The sequence below is a fragment of the Nothobranchius furzeri genome, chromosome 8, assembly GCF_043380555.1.
Source record: "Nothobranchius furzeri strain GRZ-AD chromosome 8, NfurGRZ-RIMD1, whole genome shotgun sequence".
Lineage (NCBI taxonomy): Eukaryota > Metazoa > Chordata > Actinopteri > Cyprinodontiformes > Nothobranchiidae > Nothobranchius > Nothobranchius furzeri.
The window spans coordinates 55678715-55691914 of NC_091748.1; the positions used below are offsets into that span (position 1 = coordinate 55678715).

General features: G+C 42.2%; 1 protein-coding gene across 4 annotated transcripts; it reads right to left on the reverse strand.

The window, feature by feature from the left end:
• Positions 1-4107: 4107 nt before the first annotated feature.
• On the reverse strand, positions 4108-12335 carry hdgfl2 (HDGF like 2). 4 transcript variants are annotated; one of them, XM_054752403.2, is made up of 16 exons: positions 12123-12335; positions 11621-11697; positions 9777-9918; positions 9388-9579; positions 8915-9034; positions 8762-8827; positions 8484-8658; positions 8257-8341; positions 7525-7822; positions 7319-7446; positions 7165-7232; positions 5695-5765; positions 5514-5615; positions 4753-4909; positions 4568-4679; positions 4108-4396 (listed from the first exon to the last, which is right to left on the reverse strand). In XM_054752403.2, exons 1-16 carry the CDS (start codon positions 12192-12194, stop codon positions 4297-4299), a joined length of 1965 nt encoding a protein of 654 aa, XP_054608378.2. In that variant the 5' UTR covers positions 12195-12335; the 3' UTR covers positions 4108-4296. The 4 variants fall into 4 exon arrangements, with proteins under 4 accessions (XP_054608378.2, XP_015826864.3, XP_015826865.3 ...); XM_015971378.3 differs by having other exon boundaries at positions 4553-4679; XM_015971379.3 differs by having other exon boundaries at positions 4568-4682.
• Positions 12336-13200: the final 865 nt, after the last annotated feature.

Below are 13200 nucleotides of genomic sequence, written 5' to 3' on the forward strand. Positions count from 1 at the left end.
GCGGCCAAGGCCAACTACCACCCTCACTATCCCTATGGGTTGGTGGCATGGTTGAGTGTTGGCACTTGCTTTGCAGGGTGGCAGGGCCGGGTTGGCCGGTTGGCCTGTGCTGGCTGTCCCTCATAGGGGTGGGCCCCTTGGGGCTTGGTTGGCCCACTCTGGGTTGGCCTGTATCGGTGGGCGTGACAGTGTGCTGGGGTGGGGGCTCCAGGTTTGGCAGTCTCAAATGGGTTTCCTTTGGCTGGGGGTTGGTGCCCTGACATCATCTGGCTAACCCCCCTTCTTCCCTGGTTTTGGGTCTGCCCTCTGGTCTGGCCTATTGGTGTCCACCCATTGGTGTTCATCAGCTGCTGGGCCGTGCGTGGCTCATCAACATATATACTGGACAATTCATGTCAATAGGCTCGAATTACAAGGTTTTGTTCCCAAATGGGAGGTTCCCACCACCGCCATTTTGACCGTGTCGCACGACCTGTCACGCCTAGACAGTCCAAAAAAAGGGAAAAGAGGTGGAGCTGAGGGTGGAGCTGCTACAGTTGGAAATGAACCAATGCAGCTACTTAGCTCACCCAAGAAGATGAGAAGGGCACCAAGGACGGGGTAGCCAACCTGCAAGCCTTCCGTATTCATACTGGTCTCCTTTAGAGATCTAATGTGGATTGGGACTGTTAAATTACAAGTGGAGCCTCAGACAGCTGCGATCGTAACCAAGCGCCATAGCCTTTTACATCTGCTCTTGCTCCACGGTCGGAGATCAGCGGGACATTAGCCACATGCTAACGCAAAGCTAACAGAGTTTTTCCAGGCGTTTTTAGCAAGAAAAATGCAGTAGAGTGACTCCAAAGTGAAGGCACCTCTGGCCTGCTTAGTAATGAAATCATAACTAGGTAAGCTGACTGTGGATATCGGGCGTTGCTGTTCCACCGTGGTCAAAGATCCATGAGTCTGCCGCTGTGTCAACACCCTGCGGAGCAGAGAGCTGAGTGACAATGGCGGACTTGCAGATCTTTGACAGCGGCGGAACAGCGAAGTTCGAAAGCCTCTGTAGATATATAGCTCTAGTATTTTTTTAACCCAGCAGCCACACCAACACATTATATTTCAACTCATTTTAGACCAAGCAGTGTTATGGTAAATGCACAGAATTTTCCCCCATTCAACCAGCAAGCTATTAGTGAGAAAATGCGGTTGAATGACTCAAAAATGAAGCAGCGTCAACTAAAAGAGCTGTGGTGTTTCTGTGGTCTCTCTCAGAGATCCACCAGTGACCAGCATGACTACATCCTGTCACTAGAACCAGTCCGGCTGCTCTGGGAAATGGAAACAGCCACCCGCGTGCTCTAGCAGGAGACAGGAGAAGCTGCGCACCCGCTCAAGGTTCTTATGCAGCCCCACTAACAAGTTTGACCAAGCAGTTAAATGACTCAGCATTTTCCCCCATTCAACCAGCAAAATAAAGTACAGAAATATAATTTTCCTCTGCATTGTTGGTTCTTTTTTAAAACACAGAAAAGGTTTCTCTACCTTGCTGACAGTTTCGTTCGCTCAGAAGAAGTTTGCAGCCACGAACGAAACTGTCAGCAAGGTAAAGAGAAACCTTTTCTGTGTTTTAAAAAAGAACCAACAATGCAGTTAGAAAAGCAACACAGCAAGAACATACCATAGATAATTTTCCTCACTGATCAAAAGAAGCAGAAACTGCTTGGATGATCTGTGTAGTCAATAACCACAGCTTGTCCTCTTTGTCCAAATAATTCCATAATTAATGTCCAAACACGAAAACAGACAAAACTAATGTTCAGAGAGTCGAAATGGCGCAGGCTTAGGTCCTTCTTCTGAGCTAGCTCTGAAGTCACATGGATGCTCACTAATTATTCAGAAATGTAAGCATTAAAATCCATTTGAACAGAAGAGGTACAAAAATTCACCCTTCTAAGAGTTGTCATGAATGTAAACTAGATCTATGAAACCTAAGCTGGTTCTTTGAACCAGGTTGTAAACATGTTTATTTCTGCTGTGAAATCGGCATTTTCTACATGGGAGTCTTTTTTTTCTTCAAAACTTTATTGAACAAGGTGATAAGTATGCAAACAAATTGCATACAAAATTGAACAAAGAAGATGAAACATATGCCAGGGGGTGCACTACAGAAATGTTACAAACATCCAAATAAATTATAGGTGGTGCAAATAGTTATAGTTTTTAAAGCTTTTTTGTTTTGTGATCCACTAATCAATTTTATGTAAGATAGAGTGTCACTATAGTGCTTGAAATTAGGTTTTTGGTTACTATACTTGCATTTGTGGAGATAGAATTTAGCTAGAATAATTAACAAATTTATAACAAAGTATACATCTTCCTTTCTGTGCTTGCGAAAAAAAAAATAAAACATTTTCCCATTTTAAAATGAAGTCCTTGCAGAGCTGTCCGATAATAAATCTGCTAGTCTTTTCTACACGGGAGTCAGTAAGGATTTGCTCACTTCTGGTGCCAGCTCCTAGCGGATGAGGGTGGAACTTCAATTTTTGCCACTTGCTTTTTGGCTGCAATTTAATTGCAAAATGATGGTGCTTGGCCTGGCTACAGACTCTGCTACAGACTCTGGCGTTGGCAGGGCCTAGGCTGCTGCAGGCAACTCTTCCCTCATCACATACACAACATTAAAAAAACAAAACAACACTCATAGACAAAAGCCACATCCAAACACCCAACAAACACTTAGTGACTCAGATAAACAGTTTAAGACCTGCACACACAGGTAACCACACAATCACACACACGTTTTAGAAGATATAGATGCGCACGCACACACACGTATGCTATTACAAATACGGACAATACAATTTACCAGCTCCTATTCCCTTTATTCATGTATAATTATTTTTTAATGATGACTGTGCAAACATATATAACCAGCTTTCTTCCTTTGACTTCAGAGGGTTATCAAAAGCAATGAAATACTTAGATATAGATTTATAAAAAGCATTAAATCAAATTAAATCTAACTTGAATATTTGGAGTTAAAATTTGACTTTATAGGGTGAACACCATAAAAATGGTACTGGCTCCACAGATATATTGGTCTTCAGACATCTTCCTAGGTACTTTATTACAACGTAATCGATCCACTATTTAGCAAAACAGTGTGTCATTACTGGCTGTACATTTTTGCAGACAATAGTGTTGCGTATGTAACGGATGCAGGGAGCATACCCTATCCATACTTTTCCAGCTGACATCTAAAAACCATCATCAGTCACTGATAAAAGTTTGTGCAGTCACCTCTGGCAGCCGACTCATTTCAGGAAGTTACCAGAAAACAAGAATCAAAACCATGCTGAGATTTTTATTCAAGTCTCAACTACGTAATAGAAATGCTTTACCAATTTACAGAGCATTAAAAACACGTTGTAGGCATGTAACGGAAAAATGCCAAAATAGATTGCTTCTACATGATTTCTACCCTTTTTTTGGCCAGTTTATGGTCTATACTGTTATTTATTATGCAATTTACTAAAAGCAAACACTACACATGTGTGTGCAAGTTTTTTTAAACTGCACTGTAGATATTATTTTAGACAAAAGTGTAATCATTTGAAAAGAAGCAATAAAAAGTAGGTGGGTATCTTCAAGTGACCTTTTTTACATGTCAGACTGAATTAACTGAACCTAGACCACATAATTAAAAAAATATTCAACATAAAAGACACAAATAGCACTTCATTACTCTCACAAAGCTATACACACACAGACAAGAGGCCTTCGTGATGTTTGGCAGGCTTTATAAAATGAAGCAAACAGGTGGCAGCTGCACAAAACCCTCAAAACAACAGATTAACACCTCCTTCGCTTCTCTTTGTAAAAATTAGTAAGAACTCATTTTGTGATACCCAAGTTAAAGTCTATTTATAGTTAAAAATGTAATCATTCAGTTTATGCAGAGGATGACAACAGAAAAACATGAGTTGAACATCCAGAACAAAGTGAGTGTCACACACAAAAGGAGAGGTCAATTTCAGAAACAAACAACAAAAATAAAACGTCCGTGAAGCGCTACAAGTGATCACGCTAAAAAGCATTTCATTTTGCCGTGAGAGGCAACGGACCAGAGTGTTTGGAGGGGGGATGGCTTTCAGGTTTGATATCAGCAGATCACAAAATGTATCAACGTTGATGTAACAGATGCTGCAGGAAACGACGAGTGTGAGCTGGGATGTGGTTGGGGGCACGAGCGCAGCAAACATGGGCCGCCATCTTTTAGAGCTTGGTCCATTGCTGAGAGTTGTGAAGAGTCTTTCAGCTCTCTATAGCTGGCGCTTCTGTTTCTGCTGAGACGGAGCCATCTGCTTCCTCGTATGTGTGTGTCGGCTGTTCGGCTGGGCTATCTGCGCTGCGTCTGCAGAAAAACAGCAACAGCTGCTTAGATTACAACCATGTGTCAATTTATCAGCTAAAAAGTAGATCACATCACTTTTTTACTAACTGTTTTATGCTTCTGTGGAAACGAGTCATAACCAGAAAATACAAGTCATAACCCAAAGTAGATCCTAACTTGTGTGATTCTTGCCTGACTGGACTCGAACCGGCTTCGTCGTCGTTGTTCTCCTCTGGTGTTTTGGGATTTTCCTCCATCTCCGTCTCATTTTTCTTCTCCGCTGACTCCCCGTTGACTGGAGTGGCTTCTAAAAAAGACAAAATATGGATTTGCCAAACTCATTTTGAAACAAAAGTAACACAGACACCGTCTTTTACCGGTGTTTCGTGACTCCTTGTCATCGTCTTCTGCTTCCTTGTTTTCAGGTTTAGGTTTTACTGCCAGCTCGGTTTTGCCTACAAAGCGAAGCTTTAGCTTGTTGTAGACATCGCTGGCTTTCTCCATGACCGCTGTGCTAGCCTTATATCTTCGAATCTGTAAAATCATAATAAAGAGAAAAAAAGCACACACTGAAGATGTTAGGAAAAGACAGTATTTCATTGAAGGCAAGGCAGCTTTATTTATAGAGCACATTTCAAACACAGAGGCAATTCAATGTGCTTTACAAATATCAGGACATGATATGAAAACACATAAAAACACAAATTACAATACACACAAATGAAGGTGAAGATTGAAGATAACCCCTCACAAAAAAAGAGAAAAAACTAGAAAATTCCAGAAGAAATTTTAAAAAGGGACCTGCCACAAGACATTTTCTATGCAAATGTAAAAAATGCCACACACAAAGTTTGAAAGGGTAGCTCAATATGCCCAAAAAACAGAAATTCTTTGAAGCCTTTTCTAATAACCTCGCCGTGGTAATTCAGAACTCTTACAAACGTAATAGCACACCTCCCACGGCCAAGCCGCTCATTTCGATGTGAAATTTGTGCACGCTGCCATTCGAGCCGCATTAATGTCCGCGGAAAAATAATAATAAAGGATATTAATGTCGAAAAAACCCCTGGTGCATAACAATAAGGACCCCGCTGGCTGAAGCAGCAGCAAAAGACGCAACCAGAAAAATAAAGTGCACCTTCTTTAGTGTGGCAATAACTTCAGCATTCTTCTGGAGAATATGGCTGGTAACAGGGACAGCTTCAAGCTCCTCTAGGGCTTGTAAACACTTATCAATGTCCTAGAAAGAAAAAATAAACACAAAAAGTTCTTTTTCATGTCTGCATCAACCCAAACGTAGAGAGAGCTGCTGAACTTACTGGGTTGTCCACTTTGAGTGCAAACTTGATCTCTGTGTGGAGTTTCTGTAGCTTTTCCTCTGGTGATGCTTCTGAATATGGACAAAGGAAAAAAAAAGAAAGTTAAACAGCATCTGCCCTTTTTCTGTTAGAGGAATTAGACGAGTTTGCAGTGCAGATGAGACAGTAGCCACGTTTACATGCGCATATTTAATCGGATTGAATGCCCATTCAGATTGAAAATTCTGCATGTAAACATGTCAATCAGAATATTCTGATCCGATTCGGCCCGATCGGATTGAAATTTCAATCCGATTGAGAGCGGTGGTTTATTCCGTTCTTCATTCCGATTGACGTGCATGTACACAGCCATTCGGATTGTTGGGGTAAAATAATGCCCACTGCGCATGTGTGCAACAGCCAGCGGGCCTCTCCGCTGTCATTTGGACTGCCTGACTTCAAAAATGACGGTGTAATTAACGAGCGGCGGCTTTTAAATCCGACGACAAGACGTCCCGTTTCAGTAATATTTAATTCAGAACTTGCATTTTGTGGAAGTAAAATAAAAATCTGATTATTGCACAAATCATTCGACAAAGATGTTCAAATCTTTACTGGAAATACGCAGGTTTATCGTGGGGGTTGCAGCGCACGGATCCCCGTTTCTGTCAGCTTTGAACACAGCAGCTTCTGCAGCAGGTGATGGAGACACGCTTGTAAAGAACACAGGATAATATGGGTTTTACAGACCTGATTGGAGGCTGATGTTGGGTAGAAAAACGTCCTCGGTTAAATACTCTGGACGACAGTAAAGTCCGTGTTCGTTAAAAGCAAGTAAACGCAGATGACCTGAGATGCGGTTCGTTAATGATGAACACAGGCTTCTAAACTTTCTGAACATCTTCTGTTATTTTGTTTGAACAGATTTTTCTCAACAGTTTCAGCTGATCGTCACATGTTATTAATAATAAGCCACAACAGAGCTCAGTAATAAAACATGAGGCTAATCCCCCCCCCCACCCCCCGTCCCCCCCCGTCCCGCAGCGCAGCGCAACAGCTGTCAATTCAGACCTGCGGACCAGCTGATCAAGAGGCAGACATAACCCTCCCTTATTTTAATCAACAATAAAATGCAGCAAAGCATATATCTGCAGTTATTCACTGAAGAAAACGTAACTTCTATGAGCTAAATAAAAATATTAAATTGAATAAATGGATCAGGAAAGCAGGAAGAATAGTTATTTCTGTTTTTACATTTTTCTTTTCGTTTCATGGCGTTTGTTTACAATTTTTCTTTCGTGAAACGCAACTCTGCGCATGCTCAACCTATTTAATCGGATTAAATGCTTGGTGCATATGTACGCACGGCATGATCGGATCATTTCAGTTCGTGTCCATGTGAAAAGAGATTCGGAAATTCCGATCAACCAAGATTTCAATCGGATTGAGGAAATTTGCCACATGAAAACGCAGCTAGTGAGCGATACCGACCCTTTTTCTTCTCCACTCTCTTCTCTGGCTGCCTCTCCGGTCTGCGTTTGGGCTTTTCAGGCTTGGACCTGAGTTAGAGAGAACTCTGAGATCTGTGGTCTTCAATATTTAATCCAGTAGTTCCAATGAGGTCTGCTGCCGTTTGTCCACTCACCTCGCTCTGGATTTCTCCTCTGCCCGTCGGGCTTTCTTCTCTTTCGCTTCTTTCTCCTTTCTTTCTTTTCTCTCTTTATTCTGTTTTGCTGCCTTTGATTTGTCTTGTTTCTTGGAGGATTTTCTCAACTTTTAAACAAGAAAAAAAAAAAACAGCTCGTGCATCATTCTACAGCAATCTGTTTTCCTGTTAGAGCAGATGTTTACCTCTGCTGGTGGAGGAGAATCTGAGTCTGAAGGTGCGGGGATCGGGGGTGGAGGAGGTTTCTTGGACTTCTTCAGTGGGTGATCATCTACACCTTCATCTGAACTACTGCTGCTGTCGTTGTCGCTCCCCTTTTTAGCCTTATCTTTGTCCTTTTTCCTTTTCTCCTCCTCTTCCTTCTCTCTCTCACGTAGCCGGCGGAGTTCCTCAGCCTCCTCCTTTTTTCGGCGTTCTTCCAGCTCTCGCTTGCGCTCCTCATCACGTTTCTTCCATTCGCTGATGCGGTCGGGTTCACTGTCGCTTTTTTATTAAAAAAAAAAAAAAAGATGTAAATTTCAGGTGCCAAGCTAATAATCACACAAAACCAGACCGCACTGGAAGTCACACGCAGGTAAAAATTGTAAAAATGGCCTGTATTTGATATAGCGCCTTCTAGAGTCCTGGAACCCCCCAAGGCGCTTTACAACAGAGTCATTCACCCATTCACACACTGGTGGGGATGAGCTACAATGTAGCCACAGCTGCCCTGGGGCGCAGTGACAGAGGCGAGGCTGCCGAGCACTGGCGCCACCGGTCCCTCCGACCACCAGCAGCAGGCAAGGTGAGTTAAGTGCCTTGCCCAAGGACACGACAGACTGAGCGGGGCTCGAACCTGCAACCTTCCGATTACGGGGCGAGCACTTAACTCCTGTGCCACCGTCGCCCACAAAATAACAGCTTTAAAGCAACCTGACCTGTCGCTGTCGGAGGATGAAGACGGAGCTCGTTTTGCTGGGGCAGGTTTGGGCTTCCGTGCACGAGGCTTTGGTGCAGGTTTCTCTGCAAGTTAGAAAAAAACTGTTTACATGTGACTTCAGGTATTCATGAGCAGCAGAAGGGGATGAAAGATTTGTGGTAAAACAAATCAAAACTTACCTCCACCCTTTGTTATTGTGACTGATAAAAGAACGTCAGCTCTCACCTTTCTTGCGAGGTTGCGGGCCCTTGCGGGGAGGTGGATCAGAATCGGACTCAGACTTTGAGCCAGACTGGGATTCTGAGCCTGACAGAGCTGGTCGAGGCTTCTCATCCTCAGAGTCGCTGTCTACAACTTTCCTATCTGACCCTGATCCTGATTCTGAGTCAGAAGAAGCCTTCTGCAGCATCATGAAAACATCAAATTAGAAACAGAATAGAACAGACATTTACCTTAAATATAATAATAAATCTGGGGTTTGCAGAATAAAGTTTGTGGTTCACCTTCTTCCCTCTGCCTGCTGCCTTTTTTCCACCTCGTCCTCCAGGTTTCTTCTCTGGAGTAAAATCCTGTTTTAAAACACAGACAGTTAGCCTGTTTTGTATCACCACAGCTAGAAATTCTACTTTGATAAATGTTTTCTTTTTTTCCCCAACCTTGTCACTATTTTTGCCAGAGTCAGACTCTGAAGGTGTCGCCTCTGATTCAGGAGATCCACTCTCCTCCTCATCTCGGTCACTAGAGGAGCCACGAGCCTTTTTTGGAGGAGGTGGCCGCTAAAACAAGGCAAAAGCAGGAACAGTTATTATTATTATTATTTTAATAATCAACATTTTCCAAGCATTACAGCGTTTTTACCATTGCAAGGATAACTCTTTACACAAAAGTATTCTTTATGCTGCTTTGTGTTGAGTTTTTCGTGAAAGCATGGACACAAAAATGCTTTTTTGATACAAATACTGCATATTGTGCCAAGCTCATCTCTTTACTATCCATAAATTCCACCAAATAAACCATTTTCTGTTGAGTTCATTAACTTAATGACACAAGTTAATCATGAACCAAATGTTGTGTAGTTGCAAGAAAGACTATTTCCACACTAAATCAATTCAACTGTAGGTGTTGTTACCTTGGGAGCTTGCGGTTTTCGCTTCATCCCTCCTCCCCTTCCTCTGTTATCACTCCCAGAATCAGAGTCATCCTCGCTACCCGAATCGGCTTTCCGAGGAACCGGGGCTTCCTCCTCGTCTTCTTCCTCCTCGTCACTACCTCCTCTACCTCCTCCTGCATCATTGCCCTCACTGTCAGATGAGCTAGGCGGCTAAAACCCCAACACAATTAAAGGATTAACATTAACTTTACTCAACATAAAGATCTTAACAATGAAGAAAAAAACAGAGGAACTATAACTAGCAAAAGGTATGAAAAGATCATTTTCATAACATTTTCTATAGGAATGTGCAAGATTGTATTCTGATTTATCAATGCATCTGGATTTTAGTCATCAGTAGGACTTACTACAGGTGGGGCACTGTAGGAGGCGTGCGGATTGTTTTGGATTTCCCATAAACCTTCGTTAAATCCCTTCCTCTTATTGGGCTTTCCATAGCGTTCGCTGTACTTCTCATAAGGAAAAAGGTCCTTTGGTGCAAGGAATGCTCTGTGATGATGAGTAGAGTAAATTCAACAGTCAAGTGACATCCTAACGTAACAACAGGAAGTTTACACTGGATTGAGACACTGGATCAGAATATGGTGCCCCCTAGTGGTGAATTTATATACTGCAGGTGCCATTAAATCAGATATATCACACAACTCTTGTATTGCCATTAAAAAGCCTTTAAAGTGTGTGTAATCTATGCAGTTATACATCAAAAAGACAATGTTCTACAAAGAATGAAAAGCAGACAATAATAGAATCCAATTTCCTTCTTAAATGAAGCTGTGAGCACATAATAGTTTCCCAAATGGGACAAAACTAATAAATGTTTTTGCAAGATTTAGCTATGACGTTTATCTGAGGTCTCTGGTGGTTTAATGATGCATAGATAATTAAAATGAAAATCTTCCGGCTCTCGGAGGGTGCAGACGCTTTTCCCCCCACTCCTCCATATCTTATCCTCAAGGCCCTTTGTCTGTCCATGTTTGCATGGCTGCTTCAGCATTTTTTCTGGAAACTGAAATCACTAAAATGGACCTCGTCAGTTGGTCACTCAACGCGATTGATACAATTTTTTCAACAATGAGAACAAGAGATGGGGCTCCCGGATGCCCCTCCAGGACAGACCCAGTTGGACACATCATGGACTCCTGGAAACAGTGGAACTTGATTTGTTCATCTCAGCTGTCTGTGGAAGACTCTGAAGACGTGTGGATATTCGTGGTGTTGGTGTCAGGTTTCCTGCTCATTGCCTTGGAGGCTACCTGGCTTACCGGAAAATTAACGAGCTGTCGAGGAATATTGGCCCGTGCCCGGAGCTCAGAGATGGTTTGCACTGTGCTGTGAATTCACACTCCCCATAATTGTCAAGATGAATCGTAAGCTTGGAACTTTGGCCGAGATTCATTCAATGGCACAAAAGATGGATGCCATCAAGGATAGAGTGGACGAATCAGCACGGACTGGGATAGATTAATGTCCATTATTGGGATTTTGAGAGGTTGAGGACCAAGGAACTTTAAGACAGAGATGAAATTATCTCTGTCTGGCCCCAAAACAATTTCTAATCGGAATCTGGTGCCCCGAAAACTCCCCCCTCAGAAGATATGTGGAATGTGCTGTCGCTATGGCAACTCAACTCTGTCTCCTATCCCAGCCTGGGCGGGACTGCGGGAAGGCCGCCGAATCGTTCCAGGGTCACTGCAACCCTCCAACCCTCAATGCTCCTCCCCCTGTTCAGACTGAGGTGACATGCGCTGTTTGTAGTGGCTGCACGAACCAAAGTGTGGATAGTCCCAAACCCACCACCCCACCTAGTGGACACTTATGTTGTGTGATGTCTGAAGTCTGTTGCATATCTGTCTGAGGTGTTCTTTTTGCAGAGCAAAGCTGCCCTCCCGGTGGAGGGTAACTCTAAAGTGCCTTTTTTTTTCCCTCCACCTGAACCAATCCTCATATAACTCTCTGATCTCTATTAAGGTAGCGTGACTCAGGGTTGTGAATAACCACAGTCACATTTCTTGTCATGTGTCTTGCCCATGTATGTCTGATCTCTGAATTGTGTGTAATGAAACTCTAATTTCCCTCTGGGATTAATAAGTATCTTTGAATTGAATTTTTGAATTGAGATGTAACTATAAAAGGGCAACAATCTGGTAACAACACACCGTTGTATTTAACCCCAGAGGAAAACTGTACTCACGTTTCATGTGTTCCAAAGAAAAAAATTGGGATTTTATTTGGCGGTGGTTTCACAGCTCCATCAGCCACATCTTCGATCTGCGAACATGCAGAATATTCAAGGAACAAACAAGAGGCACATTAAAGCGTCACATCTTTCCCATAAACGGAAACGTGGCGTATCTGATTACACCTGTGATGGACAATAAACGCGTTTTTACGCCTTGATGAGGGTTTATAGTCCAGGAAACGAGGCAGCTCTCTTAAACGTCATTTCCAAAATTAACAGCGTTAGCTCCGCTGCCTCTGCAGATTAGGCCAGCAGCGTATCATGCAAATTCAGAAAGCTCACACACTGGCGGTCTACAAACCACCTGTCAGCTCGCAGACATTATGGTATGCTTCTGTTTATGGTTTTTCATTAGATATTGCTGAGATAATTAGAGAATCTTCTACACCGTCCCATACAGAGCAGCCCACCCCCTCCTCCGCCCCTCCGGCTCCCGTTAACGTTGCCTTCTTACCCGAGCTGGCCAGTGTGGGTATCCCTTCATTTTGGCGAAGACCAAGTCTCCGGGCTGGAAGTTGTGTGGCATTGCCCCGCTTCTTTGTGCAGACTGGATTTAAAATATATTCAGCTGCACTGTCTTCCTGTGTCTTTCTTAGTTTGGTGTTTTCAGGTCGACACAAAACCTGGAAACGATGGAGTTAGCTAACAAGCTAGCTGTATACTAACCGATACCAGCGTTACCGCGAGACCGAAGTCAGACCGAAGGCTACCAAGCACTTCCGCTCAGGTACATTAAGCTTCAAAATAAAAGTCTTTATCAGTGACATTTTAGAAAAACAATTAGCAAAAACTGGGGCAAATTGTAATTTCACTAAATAAATTGTAGATTTTTCACAGTTTCTATAAGTTGTATTTTAAATATAATATGTGGACCAAAAATGATTGAACCACATCCTAATCATGTGATAGGAGCAATCATTTGATTTTCAAGTCCTTCAAAAGCTAACAGACACAAAATTTGATTTAAATATATTCATATACAAACAATATGGAAGAATGTATCTTTTTATTTAAAGTGTATTTCATGATAGTGGTAACAGTTCAGATTATGGCAGAATGAGGAACTACAAATGTCTTTTTTAACACTATGTCAGATTTTTTTTAAAGTCACATAATGTATTTTCTTAATATGCATTTGAATCAAAGATACAAAACCCATGAAGAAACTGAAGTAAAAAGTATTTCTTTAATTAAAAAGAAGTGGATTGCTGCTGCAACATTTAAAAATGAAAGCTTCTGCTTTAAAGGTTAACACTGTGCATCATGCTTCTCTGGCGCTCATCACAAACTGATTCACCTCTGATTCACTAATTTGACTTAAACTGTCCAGTAGGAGGCTTGTCTGCTGTGGCCATTCGGAGGAATGTTCATCGTTGCCATTCTACATAATTAATATTTTATTGTGCTTATTTCTTATTTCTAATTTTTGCTTATCATTTATTTGCACCAAGTACCACAGCAGTTTACTAATGTAGTGATTTCTCACATAATGAGGCAATAAAACCATTCTGATTCTGATTTGTATAGATTTA